Source organism: Prionailurus viverrinus, chromosome A1, assembly GCF_022837055.1.
Source record: "Prionailurus viverrinus isolate Anna chromosome A1, UM_Priviv_1.0, whole genome shotgun sequence".
Taxonomy (NCBI): Eukaryota; Metazoa; Chordata; class Mammalia; order Carnivora; family Felidae; genus Prionailurus; species Prionailurus viverrinus.
In genome coordinates this window covers 209,302,295-209,317,629 of record NC_062561.1, presented here as the reverse complement: position 1 = coordinate 209,317,629, position 15,335 = coordinate 209,302,295, and the positions used below count along the sequence as shown (strand labels likewise).

Below are 15,335 nucleotides of genomic sequence, written 5' to 3'. Positions count from 1 at the left end.
AACAGTGACACGGGAATTTTTCAGCCATCAATGCCATGCTGTAAGATTTTTTTATGTCAGTGCAGGAAGTAAAATTTCCAAGTACTCAGAACACTTTAAACAATAGAGAGTTATTACAAACTGGCTTTAAGTTTTTTTTTTTTTTTTGAGGACCAGCAATAAATTATTCCATGAAGTAGTCTGTACCTTTGGTTACTTCGACGAACATAGTTATCACCATCAACTGGCTTTCGGTAAGTAGTAAGTGCTTCATTAAGTTGTTCTTCAATCAAGTCAACATATTTTGAATTATATTCCTAGAAGATATTGTTGTAGTTGTATATAGTATCATAACAACATTCACTACATTCATAATATGTTAGGTACCTAGCAAATCTTGGAAGCATAAATATGAGAAAAATGAACATCTGTTCAGGAAATTTAAGAAATTTTAAAAAGGGTAAAACCAAGTATTATGAATGCAAATGTTCTACCATACCCCAAAGCTTTCTGCTTATACTTTTTTTTTTTTCAGTCTATTTATTTTGAGAGAGAGAGAGAGTGAGTGAGTGAGTAAGCAGGGGAAGGGAGAGAGACGGAGTGAGAGGATCCCAACCAGCCTCCATACTGGCAGCTCAGAGCCCAAATGGGGCTCAATCTCATGATGCTGAGATCATGACCTGAGCTGAAATCAAAAGTTGGATGCTTAACTGACTGAGCCACCCAGGTGCCCTCTGCTTATACTTTTATCCCCATCTGCAATTAATATTTTAGAGTCCATATAAGTAAGTTAATAATTTTGTTTTTTATCTTATTTAAACTACTTTCCCCATTAAATATGAATAAACAAAAAACTAGCCTCTTAATATTAAACCCTGAAGGTATTCACTAGAAATTTAAAAAGGGAAATTAAACCATTAATTTAGTGCCTTTTGATAAAACATATCCCTTTCCCCACTGATTTAAATCAAGTCAAATGTATAAATTTTTCCAACTAAAACTTGGAAAACTTCTAGTTAACTTCTTTAAACTGAGAGTCAGTCACTTGCATCTTTATTTCAAGAGATCACTTTAAACTGGTTAGAAGGAATGGGTAGGACCTCTCTGGAAGGCAATTTGGCAGTATGTATCACAAATTTTAATTCATATACTTTTGACTCAACAACTATACTTTCAGAAATGTATCTAAAAGGGGCACCTCGGTGGTTCAGTCAGTTAAGCATCTGACTCTTGATTTTGGCTCAAGTCATGATCTCACGGTTCATGAGACTGAACCCTGTGTAGGGCTCTGTGCTGATACCGTGGAGACTACTTGGGATTCTCTCTCTCCACCCCCCTTCCTCCTCCCCCCCCATGCACGTGTACTCTCATTCAAAATAAATTAATAAAAAAAAGTGTATCCTATAGATAATACTTGTACAAGTATGCAAAGATACATGCAAAAATATCCAACAAACACTGTTTACAAAACAAAAAACATTGGAAACAATGTCAATACAGGAGTGGTTATCAAGGTACATTCACAGAAAGCACTATGGAGCCATTAAAAAGAATAAGCTAGGGGCGCCTGGATGGCTCAGTTGGTTAAGTGTCTAACTTCAGCTCAGGTCATGATCTCATGGCTCGTGAGTTCAAGCCCTGGGTTGAGCTCTGTGCTGATGGCTCGAAGCCTGGAGCCTGCTTCAGATTCTGTCTCCCTCTTTCTCTCTCTCTCTCAAATATAAATAAACATTTAAAAAAAAAATGAGCTAGATTTACATGTGTAGCTCTGAAAAAGATGGCAGATATACTGCTAAGGGAAAACTTAAATAGCTTTATCTATACTTGTAAATAGAATTCATTTGTATTTTTAATTTAAAAATTTTAAGGTTTATTTATTTTGAGACAGAGACAGTGCAAGTAGGGGAACGGCAGAGAGAGAGAGAGAGAGAGAGAGAGAGAGAGAGAGAGAGAGAGAAAGGAAGGAAGGTAGGTAGGTAGGTAGGTAGGAAGAAGCCCAAGCAGGCTCCGCACTGTCAGTGCAGAGCCTGACATAGGGCTCAAACCCACAAAACTGTGAGATCGTGACCTAAACTGAAACCAAGAGTCAGACACCTAACCAGCTGAATCACCCAGGCACCATTCATTTGTATTTTTTAAATAAAGAATATGTACTTATAAATGTACAGAACATCTCTGAATGCACACAAACTGGTGACAGATATTACCTTCAGAAATGACAGAATAAGGGTACAGGGAGATATTTTTCATTCAAAACCATTTTAGACAACTTGAATTTGGTGAGTTACTACCTTCACTCTCTACTTACAGCCACTAAAAACTTTGTTTTTATGTTTTTCCTTAGGTTCCATATTTATTTTGTAACAGTAATGCAAGGTTTTGATTATACGATACCATTATAGAACACCATCATTATTATTACTGCTACTATTACCACTATACTATTATCATGCTCCCCTGTATATATGAAAATCTCAGTGCAAAAAAGTCTACTTAAGGCAGCTATTCTGAGCTTTATGCGGGAGTAGTCATATTCATGTGGTTAATCTTTTGACCAGGGCACTCATTTGGAAAACACTAGCAAAGGTCAGGGGTATGGTTTATAGCTGTGAAACGCACTGAATTTCTGATGTGGGTCATCTTGAGGATTCTGTCCAAAAGGACCTATTTGGAGGGCAAGAAAACCCCAATTGAGGGGTGGACCTCTAGCTACTAGGAGGCAACAGAAGTAGGCTGCCAGAGGAGCCTACTGCCCTAGTCGAGGGAACTGCAAAGGAGAGATCCATAGTGGAGAGGTCTTGGAGAAATTCAAGAAAGTAACTCTCAAGTAAAAGAACTAACATTTGAAATCTGTCACACTTAAAGCTAAATAGCCCAGATAACAACTGTACCAACTGAGTAAGTCTGTTCTTGGCCCCATGCAACCTTCTTCCTCCTCCTGCTCCAAAGGTGAAGAGGCCCAAACCGGAGAGGAGCACACAGAGTGATGAGATTAACCAGATCCTCCCTCTACTGTAGATTTCTAAGTCTGTATTAGGTCTGGGTGTTAGGGAGAAGTTTTAAACTGAAAGAATTTTGGGGGCATCTGGGTGGCTCATGGCTTAGTTGGTTAAGCATCCGACTTTGGCTCAGGTCACGATCTCATGGTTCATGGATTCGCGTCCCATGTCAGGTTCTGTGCTGACAGCTCAGAGCCTGGAGCCTGCTTCTTTGGATTCTGTGTCTCCCCCTCCCTCTGCCCCTCCCCTGCTTGTGCTCTCTCTCTCTCTCTCTCTCAAAAATAAACATTAAAAAAAATTAAACTGAATGAATTTTTAATATTATACTGTCCTGGATGTTTGATTACTTTGAAAAAGAGACAGACTCAGTTCATGTTGGCATGCCATAAGCTACTGGGAGGAAACCAAAAATAGTGGAAAAGAGTATGGGTTTGGAATCAAAAAGTATCACTGCTCTGCTATTTTCATGCTCTGTGACCTGGGATAAACTACTCCTCTGGGATAAAATTTACTCTTCTTAGCCTCCAAATTTTCATTCACAAAACAGAAATAATAAAATATATTTCACAGGGTTGCTGTGATTAAAGCAAGGATTAAAAGGAGGTAATATCTGAAAAGCACTAAGCTCAATGGTAGGCAATCAGTAAGTTAGTTTTCTTCTTTTTCTTTTTCTCTTAATTAATTTGAGAGGACTATGTTGTCTTTATTTTTACATCGCCCATTTACTGCCTAATGAACTGTAATTGCAATTCAGGATGTGTTTGTAATTTTCTAATGAAAATGTTCTAGCGAAATTCACCAATGACCTAACTGTCAAATTCAACAGCCTATTTTCTACTATTCATCTTATGCGACCTCTTTAACAAATATGTATCATTGGCCTCTCCTTCCTGAAGCATCCGTTAGTGACAACATTCTCTATGACAATTTTCTCAGTGTCTTTGTCCTTCTATTCCCCTCATTAAAACAGTGTTCGCTAGGGAGCAATTTCCACTTTTCTTTCTTTTTTTATTCTTTACATTTTCCCTGGTGATCTCACTCATTTCAGATTTCAGAAGACTCCCAAATTGTCATCTTCAGCACATATCTGAGTTCTTGATCCCCAATTCCAAACATTTTCTGGATACCATAACTTGGTCATTCCACAGAGCAATACCAATTCAACATATTCAAAATTCATTATCCTCACCCTGCAAGCCACTTCTGTAATCACAATCTCTTAATGGTGATCCACTGCATGCTCAGTCATTGAAATCAGAAACTTTTAAGAGTCAGATGGACTCTTTATTCATTATATACAATCAGTCAACAAATCCTACCCATCTTATTTCAAAAATGCTCAGAAAATATACCCTGCCTATCCAATCTCAGCACTACTGGAGTTCACATTCTTACCAATTCTTGCTTCTAAACTGGTCTCAATATTTCTAGGCTTTACCTTTGATGATCAAACTTCTGCCTCTACCCTGCGACCTGTCATGTTTCTAAAGCACAGGTCTGATTATGATTAGTCTTTAAATACCTATAATAATCCCCCCACTTCCAATAAAACTGAAATACCTTAATATGACATAATGTGGTTAGTAAGGCCTATAATCTAGTTCTAATTTACCAATCCAGCCTCATCTTGCCAGTCCACACTTATCCTAGCCCCAATTACACTGGAATACAGATAGCTTTCTTCATAAATCTGAAGTGTCTATAATCTATATAGATCTATTCTGCTCCCTCAGCCTAGAATACCCTTCTTCCTACTTATCTACCTACCTCCTCCTCAAGACCATTCCAAATATCATATGCTTTCCTGAGCCCACCCAACATTGCTTTCACTAATTCTAATCCCTAAGGCAGAATCATTTGTGTTTCCTTATACACTGCACATGCCTTTGTGATTGCAGTTATATTTTATACCTACTATTTGAAAGTACCGTACCAGATATGCTAAGCAATTTTCAATACTGTAATTTGTGTAATAAGGTGACCGATTTTACTATGGTAATTTGTTTAAATAACTTCTATTTATGAACTAGAACTATCATATCTTACCTCAATTCTCCAATTCATCAATTACTAACGACTTCATGCCTAAAGTATGTTTTATAATTATAGAGTTTTTTAAATGAGAGCTTCTTGTGAAATATGGTTCAATATAGACAATGTAAATGATTGACATGATGAAAAATCTAAAAATTATTTACATTTGGATTGATTACCCATGGGATTCTAAGATGCTTTGACAATTTATAATGCTTCAAACAAAACAACCACAGTGACAACCAACTAAAGAAAAGCTAGTAAGTTCTCTAATAACTTCAAATTATTCCCTCCTTCCTAGGTTTCCCCATTATCTAAAACAGCAGTAAGTCTGTTCTCAGATTATGTAAAAGTAGCACCCTAAAACGAAGTTAACTTAGATTATTATATCTGCTTGGTAGAACTGTTTTCTTCCTTCATTTAGGAAAACTGTTTTAGTCGTAGCTTCAAAGGGCTATCTAAGGGACCCAAGAATAAAAGAATTATATCAGTAGATTGTATCAATTAAACCAAAAACAAAATTTCAATAGAATGTACACAAAATCAATAGTTCACTATAAAATGACTGCTCTCTAGCTTTAAAAAAATGGATAAATATAAATACAAGTAATTATACAAAATTTAAGACCTGACTTCATATGAATGTTTAAGTATTTGACCTCTTTCGTTTCAAAACACTGATATGAAAAATCCTCTAAATTCATAAATCTATTTCCTAGTATAAAAACATACCAATTAAAGCTTATTCAACAGAGAGTTACCTTGTGCCATTTTTCCAACTGTTTTGCTACATAACCCCTTTCATTCAGATAGGAAAATCCTTTTGGAATGGAAAGAAATCTGTAAATTAAAACAAGCAATAGTTTAACACAAAGTCTTACTACAAGTGTTTAAAGGAGCTAAGATATCTTAAACAATACTATATTTAAGAAGATAAAAGACTTTAGGAATAGCTCCTTCCTGAAAGTAAAAGGTCAACTATACTATAATTTCAAATAAAAATAAATTTTCATAATCTTGGTAAAACATATGAATCCAATCACAGTAAAGAAAATGTCATGAAAATCATGAGAAGACACAGAAATGTAAAAGAAACATTAAGGAAAACAATGAAAAGACAGAGTTTCAGTATTAAAGGATGTCTAAGATTCTAAAATAGACCTCTTTCAGTAGTTAATACTAAACTCTTTAGAGTGCTTCCTGTTTGGATTTGAACTGAGCTTTAAAATATACCGCTAGAGAGAATACAACAAAAACACAACTATAAGAAAAATTTACTTAATATTTACCTCAGGAGGAGAAGCAAACCCTTGTCCCCAAGGTGAGATAAAGCTGGCTTCATCTGAATAAGAGCATGAAGATTGGCCTAAAAGAAGTATTAGGCAAATTAACAATTGCAAAAGACGGTAAATTCTCCATTTCCAAAACGCCTGTGTTAAGTACATTATAATTTACATAATTTTCTACTAAAATGGAATACTTTAATAATTAAAATTAATTTAAAATAATTGAATAAAAATTCATGTCTAAGTATTCTATTATAAAATAATGAACCTTCACCTTGTCTTCACATGCTTCATCCAGAATATCAAGAGCTTCAGAAGAAATTGTTTTGTTTTTATCGTGTAGCTGGGTCACCAGTAATTCAATTCCCCAGTTATTGAAGAATTCAACATTAGCTCTCAATAATACTCTTAAATGTTTTGTTGCATACAGCCTACAGGCCTACAAAGATAAATGAAAATAAAAAAATAAATTAAAAAAAAAAAACAAACCATGGATCGTCAATTTGGGCTTTGTTTGGCAGTTTTGCTACTTGAAAATGGCAGGAAAATTGGAATTGATGGTCTAGTCCTTGATATATTTTTTTAGACTAGTAAATCAAATACTTTTGTCTCAATCTAGCTGCTTCTTCCCCTTTATAGAAAAAAAATGGGTACTACACATAGTTCCTTGAAGGAACTACTATTTTAAAGTAAACTCAAATTCCATCCCATATTCTTAGAATTAATAATTAATTCTGCTTGGCTAAAATTTATGAGTTATTGAATTAATTGATTATAAAAATATAGTTTTATTGCCTGTGTTACACTCACATCAGTAGCTGCAGTAAGGATTTTGGAAAGGATGACTCTTGCCAATCCATCTCTGCTATAATCCAAGCTAGAAACAGTCAGTTTCAGCAAGTGATCTTGATTTTTCAAGGAACAGAGGTTAAGGAGACTTAAAAAAAAAAAAAAAAAAAGATGAAAATATAAATAAGCATTTCTACAAAAAAGCATTTAATGATAAATATCACATAAAAAGGAATAACAAAGCAGCAAGATAACTCTTTTTTTTTTTTTGTATTTTAGTAAAACTTACTAAATACATGTACACAGAATAAAAAGCATACCATTTCTGAGTACATTAAAAATAAAGTTCAGGTATATTTTGAAACAGAACTAGGGATATTCACCACTGAAATACGCTGCATTTTTCCAGCATTTTGACTCCATGAGGGTGGCAAGAAAGTGTTCCAATAAATAAAAAGTAGTGTTGACTAAGGGTAGTCAATAAACCATTATTCTGAAGACTTCGTTCAGGTTTCATTCCAGACGAGGCATTGAGCCACTGAACAATATCCTTTACTAGATCTTCTAAGTATCCTTGCCCATCCTAAAAGAAAATACATTGTGTTATTATTAGAAAAGCACTTTTGCATATAATTAGAAAAATTAAATGTAATCAAGTCCAAAAAATTTAGAGATAATGATGAAGTTACTAACAACAGATACCAATCACTGAGTACTTCTTCATTTCACAATGCTGTATGAAGATGAAGATGATATTATCTTCCACTTAACAAGGAAGAAAACAGGTTTTCTAGAAGGCACATACCTCGTCCAAAGTCATATAACTAGCTAGTGGCAAAGTCAGGATTCAAATCTAGGTCTGGGCTCATTCTGTATGCTACTAAACACAACTTATGCATACTCAGAAAAAAAAGGAAGAGGGTTAATTCAATGAAAAACATTTGCCCAGGATAATATTCAAAATGCTCATTACCTCTTCGGACTCAAGAAGAAATTCTGTAAATTGACAACCCACAACTGTGAGCTGCTTAGACTTGGCAAAATCCAGATCCAGGTTGGCATATAATTTACTGCTGGGCTTGTAGAAGTAAAGTAGTCTTCGCACAAACCTAAGACCAAAATAAAATTAGCAACAAAGTAAGAAGCCAAACAATTACTTAGTCATAGCTTATCATACAAGATTTTGAATATGTTTTGTGTTTAAACCACTATAGTAAATGGCAAGGAACAAACATATTTGGTACATTACACACACGCATGTGCGCACACACACACACACACCAATAAAAAAACAAAAACCAACCAAAAAAACACCTTAGTTATCAAGAACAGTTTGTGAAATAATTTTAGGGTGAGATGCCTGAAAGATATAGTAGACAGCAAAGATGCTAGCCGGAAAAATGCAGATATAACATAACTAGCTAGAAGATAAGGCTAGATATATATGAAGAAGCCACCTGAATATAAGCTTTCTTCTGTATTTTGTGACGATCTCTGTTCCATGACTCTATAAAATAATCTTACACTAGATAATTGTAAGCAAAATGTATCATACTACAATTCTGTCAGTTTTTCACAATTAGACAAAAGGTCAAGCATAAAAGTTGCAGGTAAAATTCAGGCAACTTAATTTATAAAGCAATGAATACAATTAGTGATCTTTCAGCTTTATAACTTTCAACATTATGGTCTAAGCTTCCATTTAACTTAGTTCAATATAATTTCATGCACTACAATTCAGTCCAATAAAGGTGCCAAACTCAGGATTTGGAGAAACAAAGTTGAATGAGACTTCATCTTTGTTCTCAAGCAGTATGAGAAGTTAGTGCTATGCTTCTTTATTCCAGTGTAAGTTTATATGTTTCATATATATTCCACATATAGATATTAAGTTAAGCATTATGAGTAGATGAATACAACCAAATAATAATTAAGGACATGAACTTTTCAAATACATGAAGGCCATTTTATTAAATGAGATCAGTACTGGTGGTTGATCAGTCTAAACTCAGGATAACACAAATGCACACGGTACTAGAACGCAGCACAAAGCTTAAGTACTGCATATGCCACGAACATTAGCTTGTTTTATAAAAAGTGTGGAAAGCATCAACTTGGTTAAGGGGAATGTAAAAAGGAGGACATATGAATAACCCTCCAAAGCCAGATGCAAATGCACGTAGCAGCAGAACAGTAAAAATGGCCATCATTTTGAGAGGGAAACACTATGTCCTTATTATGTCATCCTCACACATTAGGGTTAAGATTACCATATGGTTGATACTACCCCAATCTGAGAAAATTTTATCTGAAGTACATCAAGTGTTCTAAAACTAAAACCAAAGTATAAAAAACTACAAAAAGAATTAGCTGATGATTTTGGGTTATAAGACTAAAACTCAAAAATGTATACATGTACCTACTAAATACCAACCACTAAAATGTATGTATGTATCTTTAAAATACCAATTATTACTTTTCATGGGTATTAGGCATAATATAATTCAAATCTAAGTTCTTTCGATTTAAATGCAAAACAGTTGTTACATACCTGTGCAACTGTTCATCTTTATAGTTTCTTAGATTTACATTTGGCCACTAGAAAAACATAATATGTTATATCATATATGTATTTATCAATTCCCAAACATTTAATTGTGATGAATTACAATGAATAATAAAATGAAGCCAATCAAGCCATGACCAAGAAGTATCCTGCCATACCTTAAGAATGGTCCCTATAAGATTCCAATTCCATTCAAGATTCTCTTTATGTTGAAGGACTTGGCTATCTCTAAGGTTCATTAAAAGAGCTTCCTCTGTATCCTAAGGCCATCAGAAAGTAATAAGGAAAATTAAAGCAAATTATCTTCACATTGAGAAGACTAAGTTCAAATTTTAAAAATAAAAAGAAAGATTTTTCATTTAAGGATGAATTGTGAAGGCTTTTTAACTTTAAAAAGTTATAAAAACATAGCTCTAAACTACCTGGTCATTATAAAACTGAAATGCCATTTGAAGATCCATAAGCATGAATAAAACTGCAAACTCAAGCAAGTATATGCACATTAAAATCCATCGGCTAAAAAATTAGGAAACTAAGTTAAAACCTGCGGTATTTCATGTCAGTACCTTAAGAACAAATATATCTTTCTGGACTCGGAGATACTGATCCCGTTTCTGGTGTGTTGCAATTGCTTTCTGAATAATGTGATCTAAATGGAGGCTGTAAGGCTTAGGTCCTCGTTTCTTCATTTCATGGAAGCGTTTTAAACAGTTCAAGGCTGCACTGGCTCGCCTAATGAAAAAAAACTGAATTAGTTTTGTAGCAAAGTTAGCATTATGCTATCTATCTACTGAGAGAGAGAGAGAGAGAGAGAGAGAGAGAGAGAGAGAGAGAGAGAGGTTCTTAAGCAGGCTCCATGCCCAGCGCACAGCCCGTTGCACGGCTCAATCCCACAGCCCTGGGATCATGACCTGAGCTGAAATCAAGAGTCAGATGCTCAACTGACTAAGCCACCCAGGTGCCCCAAAGCTAGCATAATTTTAAAGAGATCAATCTGGTAAATTACTCCAGTAAAATACATAAATTCAAGGCCAGAGATTGTTACTAAAAAGTAAATCATTTAATCAAATTTGGAACCACAAAGAAAAAAGTATCAAGAACACTGCTGATTTGTATGAAGAAACACAAATTATTTAGAGCCAACTAAATATGTATTTACTAACCATTTTTCCTGTGGCGGTGGGCACTTTTTATATTATTGGTTTTAAGAACTACAAAGTCTGAAATCTAGTGTTCTCTATTTTCTTATAAAAGTTTAAAAAACTCTCTTATCACATTTAAATCCTTAATACATCTGAAACTGATTTTTATTTATGGTATGACACTGGAATATTTCATTTCTACTCCCTGTGGATAATCGATGATTCCAGTATCAACCTGTACAGTCTCTACTTCCCCCATTGATATACAACTGTAAATGGTATCCTTTCACATATTGTTTTTAATTCCTTGTTTGTGGTACATAAAAGCACAGTTCTCAAGAATCTGGTGGCAATCAAGTCTCAACTACAGAAGTTCTGGTAAATACAAATCAGATTTAAAATTTAAAAACCTTGAGATGTGTTCAGATTAGCAAGTATTTAGAAGTAAAGAGAGCTTGCTGAGCTAAGAAAAACAAAAACAAAAGCCATTATAAGACTGTTATTACTGAAATTTTGAAGGTAAATTTGAATTCTTCATAAACCCTAAAATTCATGGCCATAATCTAACCCAGAAAGTTTAGGTCTACCAGGCTTTGGGAAATACATTTTTCCATCATATTAACTACTAAAATAAAAACTGAAAGGGGAGCCCTGGCTGGCTCAGTCAGTACAGCATACCGCTCTTGATCTCAGGGTCATGAGTTGAAACCCCACATTGGATGTAGAGATTGTTTACATTAATACATTTAACAAAGAAAAAAGTTGAAAGCTATCAGTACTAATGGAAGCCTAGAGTTAGAATTGAGACAGATGATCCCTATGGCTTTTAGGGATCTTCAGTCTACTAAGTAATAGTATATTCATAGGTAAAATTAAAATTAATAAGTAAATACATTATTTATTTATAGTGAGGCCCATATACGTACTTTTGAATTTAAAAAACTTTTTTTTTTTTTTTGAGAGACAGAGAGAGTACAAATGAGCAAGGGGCAGAGAGAGAGAGAGAGAGAGAGAGAGAGAGAGAGAGAAGCAGGGCTTACCCAGGGCTTGTGTTTTACCCAAAGCAGGGCACGAGCTGAGCCCGAAGCGGGGTTTGTGCTCACCCGAAGCAGGGCTCATGTGTTACCCAATGCAGGGCTCGAGCTCACCTGATGTGGGGCTCAAACTCACCAACTATGAGATCATGACCTGAGCCAAAGTCAGATGCCTAACAACTGAGCCACCCAGGCACCCAAAAGCTAACTTTGAAGAAATGTGTAACTTAATAAAAATTCATAGTTCTGAATAGCTAATGAACTGCATTTTACTAACGTTACCAAAAAAAGTCCAAATATATAGATTTCTCTGATAATAGGCAGAATAAAAAAAAAAAAGAAAAAACCCCCCTGCTTAGACATAATCTTAACTAAATGAAAAGATTCCTACTAGCACTTTCCAATCAAGCTTCTTCATCTTTACCTTTTAAATTATATGTTATTATTAGCACTGAAATTCCACCAGAGCTACAGCTGTATTACCATACTCTTGGTTAAAAATTCTGTTTGTAGTATCTACTTCAGTATTAAGAGTTTAGTTTACTTCAATGCCTACAGTATGAGTTACTAAATTCCAACATTTTTAATTACACACATAAAAGAATACATTGTTAATATTTGTGCTTTGTTAACTTGAAATATTTTAGACATTAAAAAAAGAGCCTGAATTGCTGCTGAAAACATAAAACAGTCAAAAAAATTCTCAGCCAACAATTTTAATGATGAAGTAGATGGATGTCCTTGTCCAGAAATATGCTAGAAAAACCTGATTTTACTAAGCTATAATACTTGGTAGCCTAAAATACAAATTATTAAATAATACTATTAATTTTCCTTTACCTATGAGGCTTCCCTAAAAAAACAATTTAAAAAAACCTAAAAAATTTTAAAAAGAAGAGAAGGTCATCTAAGTGGGTATTAATATCAGACACAATCTTTGCTACAGAGCTCTGATACTTACAGTCTCTTTTCCTTGGGGATATCAAAAGATGCGGCCATATTCATTAGGGTTGGCAGGCAGTGCAAATGATGGCTATGTGAATGAGGAAGAATTGTATTTGCCTAAGATGAAACATAACATTTTTTAAGAGTTGATAAGTAGAAATATTTTATTCTAGAATATCCATATATAAAATACTAAAGGCTTTACTCATGAAATTAACTTAATGACTTTCCAGTACACTTATTTATAATTTTTTATCTTATCTACTTTCAACAAGGATGAGACAGAATAAAGATACAGACTCACATTAATAAAACTCCAAATTTTATAGATCCTACATTATAACTTTATAATTTTTAAGCAGTAATCAATTAAATTCAATTCTTAAATGATTTAAAAGGATTACATATCAAAATTTAGATCCAGTGCTATAATTAATCCTGCTTTCTAAACAAAACCCACCACTCAATTTGCTTTCTATCAATCAAGAAAGATAATAAACAATGAACTAACACCAATATACTTAAAATGACCAGCTTTTATATTTCAAGGGAATCATAGAACTCTGGTCAGGGAGAAAAGGAACAGATGAAATTTATTTTTAAAAAATCCTTCATTTAAAAGCAACTAATTCTAGGGGCGCCTGGGTGGCGCAGTCGGTTAAGCATCCGACTTCAGCCAGGTCACGATCTCGCGGTCCGTGAGTTCGAGCCCCGCATCAGGCTCTGCGCTGATGGCTCAGAGCCTGGAGCCTGTTTCCGATTCTGTGTCTCCCTCTCTCTCTGCCCCTCCCCCGTTCATGCTCTGTCTCTCTCTGTCCCAAAAATAAATAAATGTTGAAAAAAAAAATTAAAAAAAAAAATAAAAGCAACTAATTCTAGATATTGATAACCTTATAGAAAATGATATACTAAGAATTAAAATAAAAATCAGATCTGAGAAACCTGTAATATTACTTAATTCCTCCATGGATAGGCTGAATGAGAATGCAGCACACGGCTGAACAACTCCCTGATAAACAAGACAGTTCTTTTTTTTTTTTTTTTTTTTTTTTTTTTTAACGTTTTATTTATTTTTGAGACAGGGAGAGACAGAGCATGAACAGGGGAGGGTCAGAGAGAGGGAGACACAGAATCTGAAACAGGGTCCAGGCTCTGAGCTGTCAATACAGAGCCCGATGCGGGGCTCGAACTCACGGACTGCAAGATCATGACCTGAGCCGAAGTCGGCCGCTTAACCGACTGAGCCACCCAGGCGCCCCAACAAGACAGTTCTTAAACTCTGTTTAATTCTCTTTATCTCACTCATAGAGCCCAGCTGCTATGTGGAAAAAAAAAATACAAAACACTAGGGGTGGGGGAGGACTGAAACAACAGAAATAAAAAGTATTCTGCCAATAAGAGAAAACCATAACATAATTTTAAAAGATCTGCCACAGGGTTACTTCTTCCTTAATGAATTGAAAGTGGTTCCTTTTATTTAGCATTCTATTAACAAATAGGTGACCTAGAAACAGGAATTTCTATCTTGCAAACAATCAGTTCTCCCATTCCTTGATTTGCTGGGACTAGAGAATGGTCAGATCACTTTATTAGCTCCTTTTTTCCAGAAGTTACTGAGGTCACAAAAATCAAGGCAAAGAAAAAAAAAAAGGATTCTCACCCTCTAAACCTCAACCCACAAGTGTGCAGAGAAAAATGTGTTCAAACAAGGGAGTTCTATTTAGAAAATTTTCACAAAGTTTTCTAAAATTGAGGCACTATTTGCAACAATGTGGATGGAACTGGAGGGTATTATGCTAAGTGAAATAAGTCAGAGAAAGAAAGATATCATATGTTTTCACTCATATGTGGAATCTGAGAAACTTGACGGAAGACCATGAGAGAAGGGAAGGGAAAAAAATTGTTACAAACAGAGAGGGAGGCAAATCATAAGAGACTCTTAAATACAGAGAACTGAGGGTTGATGGAGCGAGAGGCGAGTGTGGGGAAAATGGGTAATGGGCATGGAGGAGGGTACTTGTTAGGATGAGCACGGGTGTCGAACGTAAGCGATGAATCATGGGAATCTACTCCCAAAGCTAAGAGCACACTGTATATGCTTCATGTTAGGCTAACTCGACACAAGAAATATTTTAAAAATATAATGAATAAAATTCAGGCACTGATTGCCATATTATTTCTACTGCTACCTGATAAAAATATCTAGTTTTGTAATTTCTTGCTTATTAGGCAGAATATCTTTCTGAGATACATTAAGATTTATAGGACTCAAAATGTCAGTATCAAAAGTGAGTATAAAAATCAATATTCAGTACTTATTAACATTTTTTTAATTTTTAATGTTTTTTATTTATTTTTGAGACAGAGACAGAACATGAGCAGGGGAGGGGCAGAAAGAGAGGGAGACACAGAATCTGAAATAGGCTCCAGGCTCCAAGCTGTCAGCACAGAGCACGATGCGGGGCTCGAAGTCACAGACTGTGAGATCATGACCTGAGCCGAAGTCGGACGCTCAACAGACTGAGCCACCCAGGCGTCCCAATATTCAGTACTTTTTAATT

The 15,335-nt window shown here is 34.9% G+C and overlaps 1 protein-coding gene across 8 annotated transcripts in view; it reads right to left on the bottom strand.

The window, feature by feature from the left end:
• The window catches only part of RICTOR (RPTOR independent companion of MTOR complex 2), a 123,620-nt gene that overhangs the window by 25,435 nt on the left and 82,850 nt on the right, over positions 1–15,335 (bottom strand). For all 8 annotated transcript variants that reach the window (XM_047855034.1, XM_047855050.1, XM_047855043.1 and 5 more), the window contains 11 exons: positions 12,791–12,891; positions 10,220–10,385; positions 9,812–9,913; positions 9,639–9,685; positions 8,061–8,196; positions 7,471–7,670; positions 7,109–7,235; positions 6,573–6,737; positions 6,302–6,378; positions 5,774–5,852; positions 187–296 (listed from right to left, as the gene is read on the bottom strand). In XM_047855034.1, coding sequence (XP_047710990.1) covers positions 187–296; positions 5,774–5,852; positions 6,302–6,378; positions 6,573–6,737; positions 7,109–7,235; positions 7,471–7,670; positions 8,061–8,196; positions 9,639–9,685; positions 9,812–9,913; positions 10,220–10,385; positions 12,791–12,891 — 1,310 coding nt within the window. The remainder of the gene's footprint in view (positions 1–186; positions 297–5,773; positions 5,853–6,301; positions 6,379–6,572; positions 6,738–7,108; positions 7,236–7,470; positions 7,671–8,060; positions 8,197–9,638; positions 9,686–9,811; positions 9,914–10,219; positions 10,386–12,790; positions 12,892–15,335) is intronic.